Source organism: Blennius ocellaris (assembly GCF_963422515.1).
Source record: "Blennius ocellaris genome assembly, chromosome: 13".
In the NCBI taxonomy this organism is placed as follows: domain Eukaryota; kingdom Metazoa; phylum Chordata; class Actinopteri; order Blenniiformes; family Blenniidae; genus Blennius; species Blennius ocellaris.
The window spans coordinates 9286172-9310347 of record NC_137662.1 but is presented as its reverse complement, the minus strand read 5'-3'; the positions used below and the strand labels follow the sequence as shown (position 1 = coordinate 9310347).

Sequence of the window (24176 nt, the reverse complement as noted above, 5' to 3'; positions counted from 1 at the left end):
AAGTGTGGAGGAAAGGGGTGTGGAGAATAGAAGTCGAACTGGAGAGAGGGAGTAAGGGAAGAGACACCGAGGGAGGGGAAAAGGTCAGGGACACGGGGGGTGGGGGTGGGGGTGGGGGGGTGTTCATCGCACTGCCAGAAATAAGGAGAGTGTCTACACAAACGATTTGGCAGACGAAACCAAGGAATCGAAGAGAAATAACACCAGCAAGCCCCCGCTCTCCAACGCTCATTTTTTCGGATTGGATTTTCACCCACTTTGAACTCTTTTCTCCCTCCCGGGACAGGTATTGTGTTTAGGTGAATTCCAGGTAAAGCGGGGTGAATTTTTGGACCGTGCGCAATTTGGGGAGTTTATTGCCACGCTGCGTCAGGATGCGCGTCTGTCCGCTGCTGGTCTTCCTCTGTCTGCTGTGGGCAGGACGCGCTCAAAAGTTCTCCGCACTCACGGTACGAAGAGCCGCACAACTCCCAGATTTTGTCTTTCTTATGCTGTTCCGCTCCTACAAGGTGCCTTTCCCTGTGAATGATGTGCTGGGTGCGTCTTCCATCTAATTACAGGGCGATCACAATCTGTCCCATTAAAACTAACAAAAAATACAGTTACGTTTCTTCGATACTTAAAGTAATTGTTACTCAAAGATATGTTTGTAACCCATCATCCCTGCTTTCTTTCCCATTATCAACCTAAATAGCATAAAGTGGACAGTTTTGCATTGGACCGGTCCTTATGCTCTCTTGTTTTCCATGTAAACCGTTTCTCTGCGCAGTGTGTCAGCGCTGCTGGCTTGCTTTTGAGGGGATGACTGATCTGTTCGCGGCACCTCTGTGGTTTGTGTTTAGTGCCTCATATACACTGCCAGCTCCTCGACACATCTCCCTCTCCGTCCTCTTTCACTCCTGATGTTCCTGGGGCCCAACAGAGACTAACCCACCAGTGTCATCAGGTCTACTCGATCAAAGCATAGATGATTATTTATAGCCTCAGGTCTGCAGCATGTATACTACTTTATATCTAAATGGATGATAATCTGAAGAAGAATTCCATCTCCATGATCAAGTACAGTGCTGGAAGAAGATTAATAGAGAGCGGAATGTGCACTGTCAGAGGCTTCCCCTTGATTTAGAGGTTGATGTGACGGCTGACTCCCCTCCAGCACTATTATTTATGGGTGAGGCAAAGATGCTTTAGTATCCAATTGGAAACAAATGGCCATGAGTTGTTAACCCGCAGGTGAAGGGTCGGGGATCCTTTCTCCCTAACGGCACTATGGATTTGTGGAATGTGGGAGGAAGTGTTACACTGAGCAGATGATCCCCGGCATTGATGCACACAGATACACACATCAAGTGTACAGATAAGATGTGTAATGAGTCTTTCTTTATAGGTGTCATGGGCGATAATACTCAGCAAGTAGTTAAACGAAAGGTGAAGCAGGTGGAGATGTTTGTGGTGTATTAGGAGACGACTGTGGGAATTAAGATTTCTTCACTTCATTGCGTGTTCTGTGGTGACTTCGTCTGTGTCATACTTCCCCGCTGTGGTTTATTAGGCCGTCTGTATTGCAATAGCACATGGAGCACTGGACTTCCTTTTGTGGGTGATTAATGGCTTATTGTTGGAGTGACACAGGAGAGTTCATTGTTGGTTTCAAGAAAATGCCTCCATGTGATATTTCGTGCATATTTGAGGTTGGACAGGCAGTTAAATATATGGGATTCTTGCCCAGGTTATTCATGAGGCAGAGTTTTCCATGGTTTATATAAGTATGAAATAGTGTGTGAAAAGATGAGGGCACATAGACCATTTGCTGCCTCTTTTTTCAAACCTGTATGTGTGAATTTTACTCTGACATATGGGCTCCATCGCCTGCTGGGTTTTCATAAAATTGTGCACCTGCCCAAAGGCGTCTTTTTCATTATTACATGCTAATGAGTGCACTTCCACTGCAACACTTTAAACAAATTTCACTGCAATTAAGTGCCTTTCCCTTTGATTAAGTTCGTAGGCTGGTTAGCGGCTGACACTTTCTTCCCTCTCCACCACGCTGGAAACTAATGCTACCCTTTGCATCGTCGCATCTGCACAGGAAAACTCCCGCCAAGGCCATTTAACACGTTTGCTACGGCTCTCAGCTGGGGCCCCCATTGACCCTGCTCAGCCGTGGTGTGAGGGGCCCCTCGGGGCGCTGGAAGCGGGGGCCTCCCAGCCCAGAAGGCCCTTATCAGTCTACAATGTGCTCTCTGCTGGAAGCTCACCTCCTTCATACGCCATTCAGTCCCACAATGCTGCAGAGCCTGGGGGAGGTAATAGGATTTGATTTGTATGCTGGTTGCTCTCGAAAAAAAAAATAATAATAATAATTCCCTCACACTCCGCCCGTCTCGCCGCCTCTTGTTCTTTCGTCAACCTCTTGCATTATTTGAGCAGATGCAAAAAAAACAATCTTTGCAGAGAGATCCCACAATGAAAAAAAAAGAAAAAGTAGAAACCTTGAAAGGAAAGAGAGCAAAATCAAGAGAAAATACAAACAGAAAGTGAGAGCCAGCTGCCTGGAAGTAGACAAGAGACGGATTTGAGCAATACATGGATTTGAGTCACAATATGTGTTTTGTCTTGTATAAGACTCCTTTTATGATAAATCACGGTGGAAGCCATCCATCATGCCCCAATATACGCTGCTGTGCGTGATGGTGGTGCTGACTTGGAGAAGCTGGAATGAGACATCAGGGGAGTGTCAGGGATCTGCCTCAGCCTCACCCATCCATCACCAGAGGCCAAACACACGGAGATAGGCAGCAGACAGCGGCTACCATTAGGTGTGCACAGGAGGAGGAGGAGGTCCTCAGCACACCATGAGTCTCTGAAGATTCTTCCTCTCACTTGCTTTCACATCTTATTTGCACTCCTCTTTCAATGTGGCCAACTGTGGCTTTCAAATGAATACTTGGATGTTTGATAGTGAATCTGGGTGGTTGATTTCATGGGTGGTTGATTTCATGGCCAACTGTGTTTGTCCATGCTGCGTTTTTTGTTTTTTGTTTTTTTGGAGCGCTATCGTGAACTTGCAGGCACTTGGCGGTCTGCTGTGCGCTTTATAGCGGACATCTAGCGGGATGCTGGGAACACTGAATGACTCTGTTTGGGTTGTCAGTCTACTGGTTGGCAAGGCTGGTGCTGATACTGCTGGTTCAGCCTGAGCGCTGGTGCAACCAGCACGACTTGTAACGGGTGCTAGCAGGTCACCAGCAAACAAGTCTGTATGCACCCAGGATGATCATTCTTACAGTGCGGCCTTAACATAAAGCATCTTTGCGTGAAGATGTGAGAGAATAAGCAGATGATACGGGATCTTGATGTCTGCAGATGGACTGCCAAACTGGTATGAAGACAGAAGGAAAGACAGGGGAGGGGAGGATGTGCTATTAAACTCTTAGTTAAATGCAACAATGCAATCAAGCAAACTGAGACACGAGCAAAAGTCTGGAGACAGACAGTTTCAGTATCCAGTTCTTAAAAAGGAACAATCACTTGACCCTTAAACCAGAGAAATTAAATTTATCGTGGAAAATATAAAATGTCGCTGATATCTGTGTTTTGATGTTTAAAATACAATCAATTGACCACAGAACTTCCAACCACAATCATTAAGCAAATATCTATCTTGTTAGTTTTAACTCCCTTGTCAACGGAATCTATTATAGAGTAAATAACCACAGTTTATTATATTGATCACTTTACTTCAAACAATATAAAACAAGTGGCCACCAGCTATTCTGTTGTGGTATAAATGAAAGATGCAGGAATGACTTCCAAAACCTGTAAATAGGCTTGTGGATTTTCCAGTAATATGAATAATTATCGTGTTTACATAAGGGTTTTTGACAATTGGTTGAGAATCAGTTCTGTCTGTAACATAGGTTCCATACATTTTTATCTTTTATCCAGATCCAGCATTTTTACACATTATAAGATATTTTTGTTTGTAGCTGATTATATTCATAGACAATAAAAGCATTACTCTTCTGGTGCTCGTTAGATGATTTCTCATCAAACTTTATGAATGATTTGCACCTGTCATATGTATGTTAGACTTATATAAGCCTATTGAAGCTTATCCCAAATTCTAAATTCATCTTTGGAGCACATCAGTTTACAAAGTGTGTGTTTTGATAAAAATAATGAGTAGTTTAGCTGTCTGCTTAATTTGTTTTTATTGTAATTTCTTCTCTGGGAAAAGGCAAAAAGGTATCCCTCTGACCCCCAGATTTGTCCTCCACCCTGAAGCTTTTTGTTTGCTGCCCAGACCCTTCAGTTTACAAATCCTTTTTGTGACAGAAAACAACTTTTACAAGTTTATGCAGATGTCCTTGTAAAGAATCCATTTTTGTTGTTGGTTTTTTTTTCTTTTTCTTATTTAACTCATTGGATCCAGGAGACTCAATCATCCTTCCCACCTTTCACTTTGCGGCTTCTCTTCCGATGTGTTTGAACGGGCCTCCCCTCTCTGATCTCCCCACAGGAAGATTTATAAGCAGGGCTGACAGAGTGGGCTGGATCTCCTCTGCTGGCCCAGGGCAACTCTCCCTTCCCTGCCAACCCTCTTCCAGGTGCATGTAGCCCTGCAGCCCTGCTTGCCTGAACGCAGGGTGGGTGGGAGCTGCCAACAATCCTCATCTCTCACTTCATTTGTAAGATGTCAGACACAACAAATTTTTCTTATTGGTGATTATCCCGCCTTCTTTATGGAAGATTTTTCTTCCCTTGGTCTGTATCTCAATGAGTCATTTTGTTTGATCGCTCACCAAAGACTTTAAGGCGAGGGCTTTGATATGGTAGATTGTACCAAGTTTGCAGAAAGATTGTGGAAAAGAGAAAGTTTCCTACCGGTGGATATTTATGCAACCCCTGAAAACTGAATAAATACTTCACAAAACAGAGCTGAAAGACAAATGGCAGTGTTTCATAAATGCAAACATGTTCACTATGGGAGTAGACAAAAAGGATAAAGAGATATTCATTCCTGGATATGACCAACTGAAAGCAGCACCTGCATCAGCATGAGTGCAGAAGAGGTTTTTCTTTTCTTTTCCAACAACACGAATGAATCACGCAATCTTTATGAAAACTGTCCGACTGTAGGCAGCACAAAGCTCACTGACATCTAGTTTATTCAGTCTCTCATTCAATGTAGCAGTCACAGCTTGTTGCCACCCCCCTCCTTTACCGCCACCGCTGCCCCTTTGTGTGGCCAAGGCAAAGGGGGTTTCATACTACGGTGGCAGATACAATGGTGGCATTGACACAGGTGATCCAATGCATTCAGCCAAGATTCTCTGTCCTTGTTTCTCTTTCCGTGGCTCAGTTAAATATCCTTAGGAGTGATTCCAGGTGAATACCTGTGCAGGTGTTGGTAGACAAAGAAAAGAGGAAGTGTCAGTCAAGTCCCCGACTCTTCGACAGAGACAAAGTATGGCCACACTCTCACAGGCCCGTCATGATGCTGCTTCATCTTTGATTCTGTGTGTTGTTTTCAAGTGCTTTTCACGAACTGATGATACACCTGAGGATCGCCTACTGAGAAACACTGAAATACGGTCCTCGCGCTCGACACCTGTCTCAAACTGACTGTGGTCATGACATGCTGTTGCTCCTTGCAGCAGCCCCTGTTCCTTGTGTTCATAAATCCTATAAGAACCACACGTCATGTTGAGATTAAAATGTTTTGATGTCGAGCTCAGCTATTCCTACAAATGGCTCATTTAGGAAATGTTGTCTCTGCTTATCTCCGACTCTCTACACTTTTTCGCAGTTCTTGCGGGTGGATCAGGATAAGGAGTGCAACATGGAATGCAGCGGAGCACCTCGCAAGCCCCTGTGCGCCTCAGACGGCAGGACCTTCACGTCTCGCTGCGAGTTCCAGCGAGCCAAGTGCCGCGACCCCCAGCTGGAGGTCATCCGAGGGCCATGCAAAGGTCAGGTCATGAGTCACGCTTCATCGCCGCCTGATGCTCTCAAATGCACAGAGGGGGGTCACAGTAGAGGCTTGTGGGTTAAATTCATTTCGGCATAATTGATTCTTTGAGTGCTGGGCAGGCAAGTGGGGTTGACATAGTGAGAGCGGGTGTGGGTGGGGGCACCCCTTCCTGGCAGCTCTTATAATTTCAGATAATTTCCCTGTTGTAGGGATTGTCAACATTTTCTTTTTTTGTTTTGAGTGGAGATTATGGTGTGTTTTACTCAGAGATTTCATAGATTCTTACATCGGAAATGCGTCACAACTTCATGGGACAAACAAGATCTTCATTATTTTCAGCCAACTGCAGCGACAGAAGCCAAATTAATATGCAGCAACAAGGACCTTTGAAATAAATTGCCTGACAAGAATTAATGGTCTCATTTTCATGATACTAGATGAAAAGCTCTACATACACGTTGAACAGAGGACCAAGGATGAAAAGGAAAATGAGGAGAGCCGGGGAGGTCAGACATCTCACAAACTCCTTCATTGTTTGCTGATGTTGGAAGGAAGAACCCGTACACCCCAATGCTTCGGCCCCGAACCCTCTCACCCCCGCCCCGCTCACTAACTCTATACTGCTAGTTCATCGCTCTACAGACTGGGGACAATGCCCCATTCTTACCACATTACAACATTGGACCAGTAATGCAGGGAATGTGAGCAGAAAGGTTTGCTTAAAAAGAAGTTTCGTATCACGGAAAAGCATTCCACGATTTTATGCCCGCGCTGGGTTTCCATGGCAGCGTCTCTAAGCGGACATCTGGATGTGGCGTGGACAGCGCCCGGGACGCAGAATAGAGGATTCCAACCAGCAAGCTGAAAGGGACGAGAGTCCATGAAAGTCGTATTGTAAGCGTCAATAACATGGAGTCTATAAGAGTTCGGACCCCCCTCTGCTTCTGGACGGGAGGAGTGAAAGACACAGCAGCAGCAACCAAAGTCAGTAGCCGAAATAAAGCAGAGGGCTGCTCTGGCCCTTAGAAGCACAGAGATGGGATTGTGTTTAAGGATGGCAAGAGTGGCACCACATTTGTTTTCTATCACTGCATTCAGATGATTCAAGTGTCCTGTCATTTTTTCCAGCCAGCTTTTCGGTCGGAGCCCCCTGGAGAAGAACGATGGTTTTGGGTTTTTCCACTGCTGCTAACTTTAGAGCTCCTCAACGCACTGTTTTCCTCTGTGCGGAACATCCAGCGTCTTGCCCCCGTCTCATCTCTGCTGTCAGTGACACACACACCAGACTGAAGGAAACCATTGCAAATTCCCCTGCATGTATCTAACGGAGAGTCTTTTTGTGAGCCGTGCCAGCAACATGCGGCCTGGTGACCATAGCGGTGAACGTTTTTTAAGCCCTGCATGAGTCATTGTATTAATGTGATTTGAACCTGCCCGCCAGACGAGGGCTGAGCGGCAGCTGAAGTGTCACACCGAGTTACCGTCAAAATCCCAACTGTTGCTGAGAGTTTGCACAGCTGATACTGTTGGCCAGGTGAGTTGAAGGAGCTGTGGATTGAAGAAGATGAGCCGCGGTTTTGACTTGGAAATGTGAAAAAACTTGAGATGCGCACAGGTGAAAAGTTGACGACCCCCATCTATGTCAACAAGCACTGTGATGGTGCAACAGTTTGGGCCGAACTTCGCAGACAGTTGTGGTTTCGGAGGAGAGTAAGACAGACTCAGACATTAAGGAAGGGTCAGGTTTTCCTTGTGCATCAGCCCTTTTCTTTGGTGACTGGAATGTTCTACGGGAGCAGCACAAGCTGCCTCACTAGGTAATGGCTTTACCACCAGGCACTCTGCAGGCCTGCCTGGCATGCACCTAATTGGACTGGGGTGTTGGTTTTTATCCCAGCCGCACGGGTATCCACCACTTCCGTCTTGAATCATTTCTCTCTCTCTCTCTCTCTCTCTCTCTGTATTTTTCATTCACCATCCTTCATCGTTTGTGAGATTCCACATCTTCTTCTGACTTTTTAAGTAGGTTGGTTTGGTAGTTGTGCAGCCATAAGAAAATACTTGAGCTGTGGCTTGAATTACGGATTTCTGTGATGTCTAGTGATTTCTGGTGATTTGTGGTGCTTCCTCAGATACATCCAGATGTGTAGCAGAGAAGAAGTACACAGAGCAGCAGGCCAAGAAGCTCTTCCCGCAGGTTTTTGTGCCTGTATGCAACCCTGATGGCACGTACAGTGAGGTAACAAAAAAAAAAAAAAAAAAACATAATTTATACTTGCTTGGACTTTGAGGCCAAGCACTTGACAAAAGAAGCCACAGCAGAAAATGCTTTCAAAACAACAGTAAATATTTAACCAGAGCTTCACTTCTCTTCTTCCCAAACATAATTGAAAACATTATTTGACACTGTAGCTTTAGGTTTTATTTACAAATTCACCGTTGCTGGTTCAACTTGTACTGATTTTGTGTTTACACTTTGCAGGTTCAGTGTCACAGCTACACTGGATACTGCTGGTGTGTCACCCCCAATGGCCGACCCATCAGTGGCTCAGCAGTGGCCAATAAAAAGCCTCGATGCCAAGGTAGGTGAAACCCCAGCAACCTATTCTAAAACGAGCAACTTGCAATACTACGCAATCAAGCGTGCTGCATTTGCAGGTCGCTGCTCTCGAAAAAGGCGTCTCATTTTATAACACGCTTGAACTGAGATATTTGTTCCCTGTAATTGCGATTTCATGAAGCTATGATGATAAATTGAAATCAGCACAGTAAGTTTAGGCCTTTGGTGTTTTTTTTTGTTTTGCTTTGGGGGTTTTTTTTGGGGGGGGGGGCTCCTCAGTCCTCAGTCCTGTGGGAGAGTGGTCAGTGCATGGACAGATGGCCACAGGCTTTGAGGGCCACCCGAGGACTGAGCATTGCTCAAGGCACAAGGGCTGTGGTGTAAATAAGCCAAGGAGAAAATCAGCGCTGCAGAGTTGAGCAACAAAGTTTAACTGTGAGGAATGTGTGTGTTCTTGGAGAAGAGTGTTTTCCAAACAATCAAATAACCAATGCCACATGTCTTCCCAGTGAATCTCTGTGGGGCTGCTGCTGTGTCAATAGTATGCAGCAGTATCTGTACTGTTGCTACCACCTGTAATCTAATCACTGCTGTGCATCTGAGATTTATAAATGTGATAGTAATTAAATGGAAATGTGATGATAATTAACTAAAATTAGAATGCAGCGTGTAAGTGACCAGTGTCATTAGAAGTAAATTAACATTTACAAAAAAGATGTTGAGGAGTTAATGTGTTTTAATTAAGTTTAATTGTTTGTTTGTTTTGTAAAACACCTGGAAACTAAATACTACAATGCTAATGATCTTAAATCTGTGTCTGCTACTGCAGAAGAAGCCAGGAGTGTGGAACATTTAATCATGAATGTGTTGCTTTTCAGGGTCCAAACAGGAGAGAGCAACGACCAGAGAGCCAGGTAAAGCAGGTGAGACTTTCATTCAAGGAATTGAGCTCTCAGACGCTCATTATTTCCTGGTCAATGTATGCTGGCCTCTGTGTTTGAGCATGTTTGTACTCACTGAATCCTGCATGTATGTGTGTGTCTATATTTAATTTGTATCTCTGTGTATTTGCCTGCATCTGTATCAGACGTTTGCTCGACGGGTCACCTGTTAAGGCTTGCCTCTCTAATATTCTGTCAATTCACGAGAGCACAAGGAGTCTGAAGGCTGATATAAAAGCATTGTTTTTCTCAGAAACAAGCTGAAGGACACACTCTGTGTGGCAAGCGTTATTACAATAACGACCTGTTGATTTTACCAGGCAGCTGCTACGAGGAGCCAGAATGGAGGAACTGAATTATCTTATCTTGAATTCTTCTTCTCAGTTCTTTTTCAGCCACATTGCCACAAGATACGAGGAAATGTTCACACTTAATCCTTCATTCTTCATTGCACTTTCATATTGTTTCAAATCAAACTTGTCCTCTCTTCCAGACATTGAACCACTAAGTTTCTCTAACAATTTTAGAACTTGCTCTCAGTACATTTTTTTTTAACAAATGTGATGTTACTTCTCATGAAGTGTCCAGTTTGTGTTGTTTCATTTTTTTTTTTTTCAGATTTGTGGGCGCCTGCAGGCTTGTATGTGCATACATTTGCACAAGAGACAGAGAAAGTGCTCACAAATCCATGATTGTGTTTGTCACATGAGTTATTCCTGTCAGTGTGACATTTACGTCTGTGCCTCTCCTCCTCTCTGTAAACAGTCTTCGGTATAGTGTCTGCCTGAGCCCAGCCAAGTCATTACACATAGATCAAGTGGGAATGCAAAATCTGAGCGAGGAGGAGGGATGGTGGGAGAGGGAAAGAGGATGGAAAGGGGGTGGAGGGCTGGGTTGTGGTTCAAACTGAACTGGTTGAATAAACAGGGTGGTGAAAAGCAGAATAAACTGAAAGTTTGTGGTGTGCCAGCTCTGAAAATAGCAGTGATTGCATCAATATTTTGATTCAGCAGAATCCCATCAGTACCTAAGCATTTCCCTGTGGTCATTGCTCGACTTTTATTATCAGAATATTGGGCAAGTTAAAACACCAAATGCCATGCATTGAACTGTTTTTTGTGCCTTGACCTGACAAATTCATTCACATACTCGAATCACGTGCGACTGATGACTGACAAACAGCAGTAAAACTAATGCTGTGTGACCACAAATAGCACGGGGGTTTCCTGGCAGATGCTAAAAGAGGTGTTACAGTCATGTAAAAGGCCACAAAGTAAAGATACGTCATTAGTGGTTTATCATAAATCCAAATCATAAATACACTTTTCGAAATGGCATTTCCATCCTTGAAGTGAGCTGAGTAATAACATGTCTGCTTCAGTCATTCAGTCACATTGACTGTAGATATTTTTATCCACAAGATGTGCTTGGGAAAATGAATGGCTGGCATTGCAAATTTGCTCCAAATGTAAACTCTTGTATTTGTATTGGAAATTCATTGTTACAGGAAAAAAAGGGGGTTTTAAGCTCAATCCCTGTTTATGGAGCCACCCAGTGAAGGCACACAAATTAACCAACCTTCACATTGAGCAGGAGGATTGACCCAATCTGAGGTTAACCACACCTATGGAGGTGGTTTTACCCAAAGCAGTTCAAAACCTTCATCCCTGTCTCCCTCCTGCTGCTAATCAAACAAGAGAGCAAACAAACATACCGGCTCCTCCTGCTGTTAATTGATCCATTCCAGGCAACTACTTGTAACCCACTTATTTCTCTCCAACGTTCTCATAACCTAAACACAGGCAATGAAGGGATGAAGATGGACATCAGGAACAACTCTTCGTTGACTATCACTGACTTCAATCTGTTCTCATAATGTTGTCCTGTGTTGCATGATGTGAAGCCACAGGATTAAGTGACCACTATACTTTGAGTTTTCCTCCTCCAATCTTTTACTTCAAGTCACCTTGCTGTTTTCAGAACATAAACGTGCTCTTTTTCATCTAATTTTCTTACATCCTCTTCTGCCTCCACCCCTCTTCACCGGGCAATGTGCAAATCTCACACAGTTGTGTGTTTTTCTAAATTAGCTTACTCTCGTAATGGTAGTCTCCTTGCAAATATTCTCCATTCTAAATGCAGATGAGACTGGCCTAGTGGTGGATCCGCACCCTCCCGCAGACGAAGAAGGTGAGCCTTTTTATTTGTCTTCAGACAGGAATTACAAAATATTTGATAGTGCACCCTGTGTTTACCGAGACACTGCTGACTGACTCAAAAGTATAGTCCCAAAACATCCTTAAAAGGTAAAAGGGAGACTGCATACGAGGCAGTTACAGCACCATGCCTCAATAAAAAAGTCACTGGAGAACATGTGATTGTAAAACAGTCTTTCTAATGATAAGATGTGCAATGTTGGATGTAAACATTAAAGGAATGCGCAGTCTCTGTTCAGACTGTGAGTAAAAGTACAATAAATCTGCTTTTTTGGCCGATGTGTGACTTAGATTAGTTGATATTTGTTTCAATAACACATACGACATAAAATGTATTTAATTCAAATCAGACCTGGACCTTTCATATGTGTCCCTGTTTTTTAATAAGAAATATCTTCCCGATCTGATGCTTTTCATTGTGACCTGAGTTATGTTGCAATTAATCTGAATTACATCATTGTGGACTGACAGTCCTTACAATTGCATTGTTGTTTTGATCAACATCACAACCTTTCAGAGTTAGCACCAAAGACGAACATAGTCTGAAACTGTTCCCTTTTTCTCGTCATCTTCTTTCTCAATTTTGTCTATGTATTATGTAATTTTGTTGGCTTCTTCTGTATAACAACAAAAAGAATAACTTTCCATGCACTCATGCTTCATTTTTGGATCTCAATGATAACTAAGTCATGTGTGACATCGTGTTATTTTCTCACATCGGGGCTCTGGCCAGTTCACACTGGGGTCTGGAATAAGTCATTCAAAATTACTGATAACAGCCCCATAAAAAAAATAGATAAAACTCATAATTTAGCATTCAAATCCACAGTCTCCACTGAGCCCTTTAAATGAAACTCCCGAAAACACTTGGAAAATGTGAAGTGCAATCCAAGATTCTAATTAAAGTATATTTCAAGATTCTCAAGTGTGAATAAATACATGCAGGTGACATGTGTATGGAATCAAATCTGTTGAAAAGCTTTAAAGTGACGAGAATGGCACACAACTCACCATTTCCAGTATAAAAAGTTTCCTAATTTGGATACATTTCCTACTGGATTTCAAGTAGGAAATTGGCAATTGGCAATAGGCCATTCTTCCTTTTAGTGGAAAGGGGGAAAGCATAGCAGCACCTATCTCAATGCTTACCAAAACTATTTAATCATGTTTTGTTGTTGTTTTTGTCAAACATTGTCAAATGTATACATTTTAAAGAAGCCAAAGAAATGCTGGAGCAACCAAATGGGGTCATTAGCACAATAAAAGAAAGTTAATCTCCACATACGTTTGTTGTTGAAGCTCGACTACTGTTTTTGGTTAACATTAGCCCCTGAGGCTTCCAGAGACATTAGAAGACTGTTGTAAATACACAGACGTTGTGTAATGGAAGAACAAGTAGACTGGAGTCATTAAATCATTGATTTCCAAATGGAAAATCAAGTCTTTTTTTTTCGGAATAAATGGATCATCAAGTTGTATTTCAGTATTTTTGTTAGACAGTTATTATTTTAAGAATGTATGACAGTGTGCTAATCATTTAATGAGGCTATAGTGACAGATTATGACTCAACTGCTCTGCCATTCAAATGTTTTCTCTTGAGTCTTAGCTGTCACAGGCAATTTATTGCCCATATCCACTCCAGCAGCATGAGACACGATAACCTTGATGTGTGTTTTACAGACTATGAGTTTTGGAAACATCAGGTTTGGCTCAGATGATGTACAAGTGTGTTTTCAATTGAAGCCAATGAAGTTCTCTCTGTGATTTCTTTCAGATATCATTTCCCAGTACCCCACTCTGTGGACGGAGCAGGTTCGCAGCCGACAGAACAATAGAACCAGAGCGCCATGTGAGTTTCAAAGAGCTTAATGATGGCCGATCGGGTGTTTGCAAACCTCAACTGGAAGCACGAACTGTGTTTTTTCCTACTTATGTGTGCAATCATGGTTTGAGGCTGTTCCTGTCTTTTAAGGACAGATGGCGGGTTGTGAAACCAATACATCTTGGTGTTGGAGTGCGTCAGGCTTTGAGGATCTGCTTCTTTGTGGTTCTTCGCATTGCAACCTATCTGTAATTATCTCCACATGGCACAAGCAGAGTATCTCCTATTGATCTGAATGCTCTGAGCTGCTCTTTTTTGCATGCCTGCATGCATGTTGATGTCCTATACCAGCTGCCTCTTTGATCCTGGTTCCATTTTTCTGTCTAAAACTATTCTATTTGTAGGACAACAGCCAGACGGCAACCCTCTATGCATGTATACAATTTTGTTGTGAATCTTATTATCATAATTTACTGCCAATAAGAAGCCAGAGAAATGCAGCATTGATGGTTTTGATTACCATGTGCTCTTTGGGGTATTGGGGTGGGGGGGGGGGCGCTCCAACAAAGAGAGCCCATACGGAGGAAGTGGAGCGAAGAGAGTCGGTTAAGAAATCGGGGAGGCATTTCATTTGGTCTCTTTTGTGTGGGTAAAAATCCCTAATGAAAATAAACAAAGAAAAGGGATATCCATAATCCAGCGGCAGTCGCTTCCGAACCTTGAGAGGAGTACTCAGGCGAGAGAGAGAGAGGCTGGTGGTGATGAAAGCGCTCAAGGCCAGAGAAGCTCTGCTTCCATTCAGCAGTTTAATGCGCAGATATCTACTGAAGAAAGCATCGGGGAAAAAATGTCTGATTAGATCCTGCTGAGGCTCTGCAAAATCTGAAATCTCTCTCTCCCATGCCATTTTCTGCATGTATGAATAAAACAAAGATATTATGCAAAGCACATAGATCTCGGCTCCTCGAGGGTATCCCGCAGTAGTGTTTCAATGTGTGTGTGTTTGAATGACCAGTGTTCTGCCTTTGTCTTGTCTGTTTCTCTCCATGTCACACATATCCTCAGAGGGCAGTCGATTGTCCAAATATTTACTTAACTTGGGGCATAGGGAGCTATACTCAGTCATTAGCCTGTTAATGTCCATAAACAGTGCCACGGCAGGGTGGGGTGATGATACAGCAGTCCACACACACACACACACACACACACACACACACACACACACACACACACACACACACACACACACACACACACACACACACACACACACACACACACACTCCAAGCATTCAAACCCCACCCCTTTTTTCTCTTTCCCCTCATCTGGTGTTCGAACAGTGGTCTGGATACTATGAGATGGTAGATAAATGTCTTTTGCTATTTAAAAAAAAAATCTTAAATGTTCAGCATGTTGTATGAACCTAAATATGCATCAATCCCCAAGTTCATCTTCAAAAATGTCCGTCTTTCCCTTTCAGACTTGACTTGTCTGATGTACTTGGTCCCACAATTCCTTTGGACCACCAAAGTCAATGCTGATCTTTTTTTCTTTTGCCCATTGTTCTTGTGTCCCGAGACCAATCCACTGACGCCTTTGCCAATCACTGTATGACCTCTGACTCTGTTTTCCAGCTTCATCTTGTGACCAGGAGCAGCAGTCTGCCCAGGAAGAGGCGAGGCAGCACAAAAATGACGCCGTATTTGTCCCAGATTGTGCCCAGGGGGGGCTCTACAAACCAGTCCAGTGCCACCCCTCCACTGGATATTGCTGGTGTGTGCTAGTGGATACTGGGCGGCCCATACCAGGAACCTCCACCAGGTAGGCAATATTATGTGTAGTCCTCTAGCTATCTCGCCTCATCTGATTGAGGGCTACTTATTTTGTGACATTCTAGCACAGAAATGTTCCCAGCATTTATTGCTCAGTTTTCTGTGGCAAACAGACCAACATGTTGCGACAGAAACTTATTCCACTGAATGACCCACTTCATGCAATATGGCAGACATCCCTTGCATTAAAATGGTCAACCTTCCGCACAATCTCCCACAAGTGTGGACATCAGCAAAGCTGTAGCCACACAGATGTTTTAACGTAATGAACAAATAAAGAAATAAAAGCAAGAAACGAACCTCAGGAAGTGGCAACAAGCTTTTTTGCTTAAGATTTGAGAAAACGCAGGTCTGAAATAAGAATGGTGATAAACATCTCCATTGCCCATGACACAGAGTGACTCAGTGGTGGGTAGAGTGGCAGGTCGAAGGTCAGGCAGGCTGGCAGAGTGGGGCACTGGTACACTCTCAGTAAGCAGCATGGCTGGGTATCAGATTAACAAGGCTCCAGGCAGAGTGCCAGACAGCACATTAGCACACATATGGAAGCATGGATTTTCTTCCTTGTCTCAGGCCAGCTTTTGGCCTGGAGTTGCACAGCAGCAATTGGGGCTGTCTCTCTGAGGGCGGCTGTGAAAGCTTCCTTGTGTCCCACGCTCCCTGTCTGCCTTTCTTCTTCTATCTCTCTCTTTCTCACCCTCCCTCCCCATGTCTATACTCATACCAGCCCCAAATCCCTTTTCTCTTTTTGGATGGGTTTCATAGCCCCTGGTTTGCCACAAAACAATTATTTGAATCTCTAAGATTTAACCATGAGGCACATTTGGAAAACATGGGATTCCTCTTTAAATTTACAATGATAATCGGTTCACTGGCATAAACAACCACTTTTATCCACTTCACCTTGAGAAAACTATGATTTTCATTCTTGGTGTATTTTCTGTCACAGATATGAACAGCCAAAATGTGACGGAAATGCCAGGGCCCACCCAACTAAACCCAAAGACCACTATAGGAGCAGACATCTTCAAGGTAGGTCTCTGAAGACTGGACTCAGTCTCTGTTTTTCCTCTTTGTTCAGACCACATGGTGAAGTGCTTCAACCGTCAGCCTTCAACTGGTGCTGCACCTCCGAGGCTGCGATAACAGAGTGTGCATGCATGAGTGTTTGTGTGTGTCGACATCATTAGCACCGATGGTCAAGGAAATGTGTGATAAAGAGTTGAGGATTGCCAGATACTACCCTTCAGTGGTCAATAAGCTAGGAGGCCACCACAGTATTGGTTGAGGATTAATCTTCTCCTGACATGGGAGATGGAGGACAGTGGTATGAAAGCACAGCGGGGAGGTGGGGTGGAGATAATGGATAATAGGATGCCAGAGACAGGTAGTGATACGAAGACTGATAACGGTGTAGATAACCAGACTAAAAGCAGCAAATCTGTAGTGGGTTGATTTGGTGGGTTTAGTAACAGGTGAGGCTGTTATTTAATGAGTGGTGGGTATTTTCCTGTTCAGCATGTGACACTTTTGACCTTTATGTTTACGATATCAAAGAGATTCACAAAGTAGTGAAATTCCTTATGACTTTAACACTCTCATGACCAGGACACGTGGATTAATTTTGATGTCAATACTGTAGATTTCTCAAAATAAGTGTGTAAGAGCCTCTGCAACTTTGTCTGCTATAAATTCCAACTTTTAAAATTTTGACACGCTTCAATATTACTGTGTGCTTCTGACAGTATAGAGAAGTTCATGTTACAAATATGTGACATGCTGTTGAATCTGTCTGTGACTGGACTGTGAAAAAGCTCTGTGTTTCACCACAAAGCTGTATTTCTTGTCCTTCTGGTAGGTGACAGGATGGAAATGTATGGGTGAATGTGATTTTTGAGAAATTGTAAATTATAATATTCTAGCTTTACTTGAACCCAAACAAAATGGATGGATCAAAATATCTTTTAAGAGAACTGTCATACCAAATGTCTGTGTGTTAATCTCTCTGTGAGAACCAGTTCCTAACAAGGAATCTCCAGGAATCAGTTTTGTAGGAACTTGGAAGGTATTTTTGCTCTTCACTGCATTAGTAATATCACTGAACTTTATTGTGTGAGTTTCAAGTTGTGCGCCTGATATCACAGAGGGTGTTGGAGGCTTTGCCCGGTTCCAGATGGTCAAAATTGGATTCACAGTTCTCAAGAAAACGATCATTAGGTGCTTTTGATGTTCTAATCCTGACCCAGAAAACTTCGACTTTGATGTTACGCACCGAGTTCATGACATTTGGTGTGCTGGTCAACGCTTGGCTTCACGGTAATGTTTATGGCAAAACAGAGATAGGAGACAGCATTTCCATTTGGCTATTTGAGAATTCCTCATGGAAAATATGTTGAGAACCACTAGTTTAAAGTACAAATAAAACTTGCCCAGACAAAGCATCAAAATGCAATTCAATGTTTTTCTATTAATCGCATAGCTTATGCTTGTCATGAGACAAATGGCAGGTGAAGTGCCTGTCTATAATCAAATCACACTTTGTAGCTGAACAGTGCTTGGCAAATTTGCTGGGTTTTTAAAAATTTTTTGGGGGGGGGGTGGTTTGGTAAACATGTTAATAATCCAGCAGGATGTGAACAGAGCAACCACTGTTCCCGTCTCATTCGCAACTGTTTATGTAACACTGTGCCAGGCCAGAGTGGTGCTCGCTGCTCGCAGCAGTCGCAGGTGCTGCATTCAGCACGCAGAGCAGCATTCTTTTACATTTTATATGAAACAGACCGATTGACACATAAAGCTCTTAGACCGCTATGTGTTGTAAGTCTGTGCTTTCCAGTGGCACAACTGGTGTATATCATTGCTACATTACAGACAGATTGTTGCAGTTTGTAAGTGTCAGCACAAAGTGTGAGGTGGAGAACAGCCACAACTATTCAATGAGAAAGATCTTGAGTTCAACTGAGCACCTGCTAAACACATTGCGGTTGAACAAAAAAACAATATAGGCATTCAGCCGTGCAATCATGAAGGCGCACACTTGAGTCCTTCAGTCGAAACCTGCCAAAGAAACAATATACTCTTTATTATCAAGCTCCCATTCTAAAATGTGTCTGGATGTAGTAAAGGAGCATCTTGTTTTCTTTATGAGCAATTGCGTCAATGAGTGGAAAGCTTGTTACTGTATGAACCAGGGATAATTATAAGCGTTGCCTTCACATTGCTGCAGCCCATTTGCTGCTGAAGCGCTGGTGTTGAGAGGTTTATGGGGCGAGATGCAAGAAAAGGAGCAGCTTGCCCTGAAAGGGGCAGGGAAGGAAAGCTGAGTATTTGGTTAGCTTTCTCCCCAGAGCGGGATCATGGAATAGCATCGGGGCAGGCATTGGGAGCTGTGGCTGTGAGTGCTGACAGGGCTTGGCCCCATGTGGCTCCATAGAAAAACATGGCTTCTTATTGACAGTAACACACAGGCATACACATGTAAACATGCACTTACTCTGCCAACTTTTTAAAGGCTGCAAATATGTGGAGACCTGTGAAACGTTGTAGGGCTCTTTGCTTCTCAATAGGAAAAATGAAATCTTTTTGGGCTTTCTGAAGTTGATTTCATCTGCATCTGTCAGACTTTAGAACTACGTAATTGTAATCATTACGAATGAGGACAGCAACCATTTACTGCTTCAGCCTTGAACTGAACGGAAAGTAGCCAGACCCAATTTCCTTTGAATGACAGCAGGCGCGTTTGCGTCGTGCCCCTCAGCTAAACAGTGTCCAGACAGACAGAACCAGATCTGTCCCGCCCCCACGGCAACAACCCTCACTGCCAAGAGGAAGGGACTGGAGCATTACCTGATGGCTTCCCATCTGAATAGACTGGAGACACGTTGAGCTTTCTGTTGCTTTATGGATACAGCACAAGTGCTCTCCATGAAAAACATTAAGCCTCTACTGTATCCCACAAATCTCTCCTCTGTCACCAGCCAGATACAAACACTTTGCCCTCTGAGGGTGCAATTGTGCGACTGTCTAGACTAATTTACCACAGAAGCACCGGTTTGGCTATTACCAGATGGGTCAGATTTTTTTACTAGAATCGGGCCAAGGGAGGCCTCCTAAAACTTAAGTGCAAGTCTGTTCAGCGTGTAAAGGAGAGTATGGAACAGTTTGGACATGTGAGTGTTTCAACCTCGCTGCAGACTCCCGAAAGGTGGAGCAGAAGTTGGGTGTTTACACCAATGCTGGTCGCCACCTGTTACAGAGGTGCAAAGCATGCTATTATCTCCAGCTCAGGAGAATCTGGCCCCGCAGGCTTGGGCCATAAAAGCAGCAAACTGTGGAGAATTTCTTTTCCACCAGAGGCACAATAGCACAGGGAAGCTGGACTGTGAGAAAGCAGAGAGGAACCCGGACTGGAATCTCTCAGGCCTTCGTAGCCTTCAGCTCTCCCAAAGGAAGAGTTGGCCTCTCGACTCTTAAAACTGTATGGCTTAACAGATAATTACTGTCATCAGGGTCATAGCACCACCGTTGTCCCTCATTTTATTTTCCCCCCGTCATTCTGCATGTAATAATGCCTCACTGCTATCTTTCGGAGGACTAGTAATGATAGATTTTGCTCTGTAGGGTTACGGCTGATGACGTCACCCTTCCCCTGTCAGTCGTCTCATACAGAAATCCCACCACATGGTTGTATAGTTGTGTCTGAATGCATACCTTTAAATGACACAACATCTTGACTAACAATGGGTCTGTCAGGAATGGATTTTGTCTCATTGATGTCTCAGGTGAGTCTCAGGTGTTGTATATGGCCACTTGTTCATACGTACAATGTTCCACAACATCCTCAGTGGCTGCAGCTGTCAAAACCACTCAGGGGCCTCCAGGATGATTGTCAGGTACCCTCTTCCTTCTCCAGATGAGGGGAGGTCTAACACTTTATGAGAGCAAGTTGAAGACAACTGTGGGAGTCTCGAGCCCATTTTATCCTCTCTTGCTTTTATGTGCTGTTCACCCTGCCTGGTACACAACGTCCCTCCTCCAAACATTTATTGGCCCACCTATGACGGCAGAATTCCTCATTGTTGCAATGCTTTTGACTGCAGGATATTTTTTTCTTTTGTTCGTCGACGTGCACACACGTATATTTACTTCTATATGAACTGGATAATTCACACTTTCACACACTCATTCAGGTATCTGTGGTTTATTTTCCAGGCTGTCCTGGGGCAAAGAAAACAGAGTTCCTGACAAGTGTACTTGACGCTCTGTCGACAGACATGGTGCACGCTGTCACAGATCCAGCATCTGCAGGAAGGTATGACATTTGGACACGTTCACCTGATATGCTATGCATAAAAGCACTGATGTGCTATTATCAGCCATTCCTAAGAGAGGAACAAATGTTTTCCACTATTTTGTACTCATTAAAAACTGATAGGACTTCCAATACATCTTCATGCCCAAACACGTCAGGATTAAAACTGTCATGAATCTTCCTTTTTGGGCCATCAGTGCATCTTTGACACTTAAATTATAAAAACAATAATTTGTCAACTGAAATATGTATAATGCCCTGACATGACACCTTCCTTTCACTGCAGATATATTGAATATGACTAATACCAACATGTTGATTTACCTTAACATTTGTTGCATATAGAGAAATTAGCAAACAGAAGGTAATATTTGAAATGCTAAACACAGAAAAAAGCAAGAGAAGCTCAAACGACTGTTATTAAAATATATGTGGCTTGAATTGTAGTTGCTTCATAAATACAGCATAAAGTAATTGTTTTGCTAAACTCCATATTGTCCTACATATTTTAAGCTGTTGTCATCTTTGCTTGTGATTTTGCTTGGTGGCTTCAAACTAATACAACTGTGTGGAAATGAGCAAATTGGCATGATTCAATTATTTCTAGCATCTCATTTAGTATCGATTCATCATCTCATCTAAATCTACATTTTATCACTGGACACTATGAACTTGTTTAAGAAGCAATCTGTGTCCTGATAAGGTTTACAGGATTACATTTCTGAAATTTAAAGTGTGGCTATAATTAGTCACCAAAGCGAGTGGTTAATTTTTGGAAAAGATCCAGATTCAGGTAAAATTGACATGTTAGCTACATTCATTGTGTTCCATTCATGTCATTAACAACTCAGACTTATTTTTTACATAGAATGTCTTATTGTTAATTTTTTTTTTCAACAATTCACAGCTGTTTTGTTACCTGAGGGAGCAAGGACTCTGTTGTTACATTGAATATGAATCATTACCTTCCAAACTGACATTTGATAACCTGATGAATGGATATCTGACCTTCAGGATGGCTGAGCCTGACCCCAGTCACACCCTGGAGGAGAGAGTGGTCCACTGGTATTTCAGTCAGCTGGACAAAAACTCCAGTGGAGACATCGGGAAGAAGGAGATCAAGCCTTTCAAACGCTTCCTGCGCAAAAAATCAAAGCCGAAGAAGTGCGTGAAGAAGTTTGTGGAGTACTGTGACATCAGCAATGACAAGGCGCTGTCCCTGCAGGAGTTGATGGGGTGCCTCGGGGTGACCAAGGAAGAAGGCGAGCCAAACAACACGCCCTAAACATACACATCTATATACTGCTACAGCACATCTCTAATGAAATTGTGTGTTTATTTAACAAAATGCACAATTTATCCCAGTGGGGTAGCAATTTAATATTATCTATATAATTTCTAATAATTAAATGCTTACAAAACCCAAAAGAGCCTGCTTATATCTGTACGACACAAAACAATCCGTGTTTGGACAGCGAGACATGTAGAAACAGTGATGAGACAGAGTGTATTGATCTCAGCAGGTCTCATAATCCTCAGTGTTCACTCAGGAAATTTCAATACTATTGTGTGATTCAATACTTTAAAGTCAATGTAAATACAACTCTTACATGCCAGGTCTATCAAAAACCTCCACTCAAGAGTATTAAACTAAACAAAGTTAATTATTTCTATTCTATTTCGTATTTAATGATTATGGCCAGCATTACTTGTTTGGTAGAACTGGAATAAATGGGGTCTTTTTCCGAATAAAAAGTTGTGTTGATTTTAAGTTTTTTTTCTCATTTTGTCTTCCAGGTGCCAAAACAGGCGAAGGCTTATCTTCCAGTAAGCTAGTAAGTTGACTGAAACAGAAACACAGAATCTTCAAAAAGGTGAACAAAGAAATAAGAGCTCAAGTCAAACTTTCTTCTCCTCAGAATCCCTCGAAGAAGCAAGGCTAAGATCAACAACTGAGATTTCCCCCTTTCTCGTGGAGAATGTGCCCTCACCAATCGGCAATAATGGAAACCATAGTATTTGCACTTTGTACTTTAAAAGAAAAAAAAATGTAAATTCACTTTGTAGAAATAAGGTATTTAAACAGACTGCTGAATCTGTGAATGATGTAGTTAGCTTTTTATGTTCTGACAAACAAAAGATATTTAACACATACAATGTATGTGTCCTTTGTGTGTCTAAAAAAAAAGTGTACTTTTCAAAGTTGTACAAGTTTTCATGTCTGACGTTTAATTTTGTGCCCCTTTTGCTCCCATGTTGTTAATAGTACAGCGCGTAGAGTTTGCAACACAGTTACAATGACCGTACCATGACTCATGTACTGACCTGCCTTTTAAAGCAGTTTGTGAGAATGTTTTTAAAGATTTGTCATAAAAACGTCCTACATGTCTTCATATATTCATGTTTATTAGAAATAAAGATCTCTTTTATACATTTGGCTCTTTGGATGTGCCTAATGTGTCCAAGAAGCTTAAATATGTCTGCAAATTGCCGTTTCTCTCTAATCCAATTAGTGCTCTGTTTTTCCTCTCGTTATATAAATCTTGTAATGTCTTTACCATTTTGTGTTTTCTTGCTGTGTCTTCAATAAAACACCTTGTTGACATAGTTTTTAGGAGCCAAGTATTAGTCATACATAGCAAAGGTCATGTATCATCCCCCTTTTCAGACGGTTTGCCAATTCCCCCAAGGCAACATTTTAGAATTGGAAAAACGAATGGTACTTAATTCTGTTCTCATCAGAGATCTCTCACACAGACTGAAGACAAATGACAAGGCCAGTCTCAGCTGTGCCTCATATTACTACACATTAAAAAGAGCCTTATATGGGGCAGTGCCTGTGCGTGGACGTGTGTATTTGCGTAAGGTATACTTACGTCTGTATGCTGCATGTAAACTTTAACAGTCAGTCAGTTTTGAATAGATTCTTTGTTACGAGCAGCATTCAGCTCAAACTGGCCTTGACATATTACACTACTGTACATTGTTCCTGCCTGATTATGTTGGGGCTACTAAGTGGTGAGCCGTGGCTTTTCACACATAAAGTCCTCTATAGGTCTGAGCGACTGACCTCCCGCTGACCTGCTCACCCAGGCTTAGCGTCTAATTTATGATTAACACATAAGTCTCCTTTCTGTGATATAATCCAGCCCAATGGTCTGGTTTTAACACCCCTAGGGAATACAGAGGACAGATTATAAGTGATGGTGGATTAGCGATGTAAAACTCATCCTTTTTAAGCACTTTCTCCATTCACAGCAATAGAAACTCATTATTTAACTTAAAGAAAAACTTTGCTTATGATGCCAAGTCAAAGTGGTACATCTGAATCTAATTATTTCAAGGACACGTAGGTCAACTTTATTGATTGATGTTTGTTTGCTGAAAGACTGTCTTTTAATGATGCACTCACAATTCAACTTTGCAAAATCTCCATTTCAAATTTCCACCTATGTTCCTGGCATAAATCTATTTCAATGTGCTATCAGCACTGCGCCCAGAACAACATTTACTTT

General features: G+C 42.6%; 1 protein-coding gene across 3 annotated transcripts; it reads left to right on the top strand.

Annotated features, from left to right (window-relative positions):
• The first annotated feature begins 134 nt into the window (after positions 1 to 134).
• On the top strand, positions 135 to 23092 carry smoc2 (SPARC related modular calcium binding 2). Of its 3 annotated transcripts, none has more exons than XM_080507027.1 (13): positions 135 to 449; positions 5813 to 5975; positions 8110 to 8216; positions 8460 to 8559; positions 9416 to 9451; positions 11621 to 11668; positions 13470 to 13544; positions 15153 to 15339; positions 16300 to 16382; positions 20562 to 20661; positions 21676 to 21923; positions 22459 to 22496; positions 22581 to 23092. In XM_080507027.1, exons 1-13 carry the CDS (start codon positions 375 to 377, stop codon positions 22602 to 22604), a joined length of 1284 nt encoding a protein of 427 aa, XP_080363153.1. In that variant the 5' UTR covers positions 135 to 374; the 3' UTR covers positions 22605 to 23092. The 3 variants fall into 3 exon arrangements, with proteins under 3 accessions (XP_080363153.1, XP_080363152.1, XP_080363151.1); XM_080507026.1 differs by having other exon boundaries at positions 9416 to 9460; XM_080507025.1 differs by having other exon boundaries at positions 9416 to 9460; positions 11588 to 11668.
• Positions 23093 to 24176: the final 1084 nt, after the last annotated feature.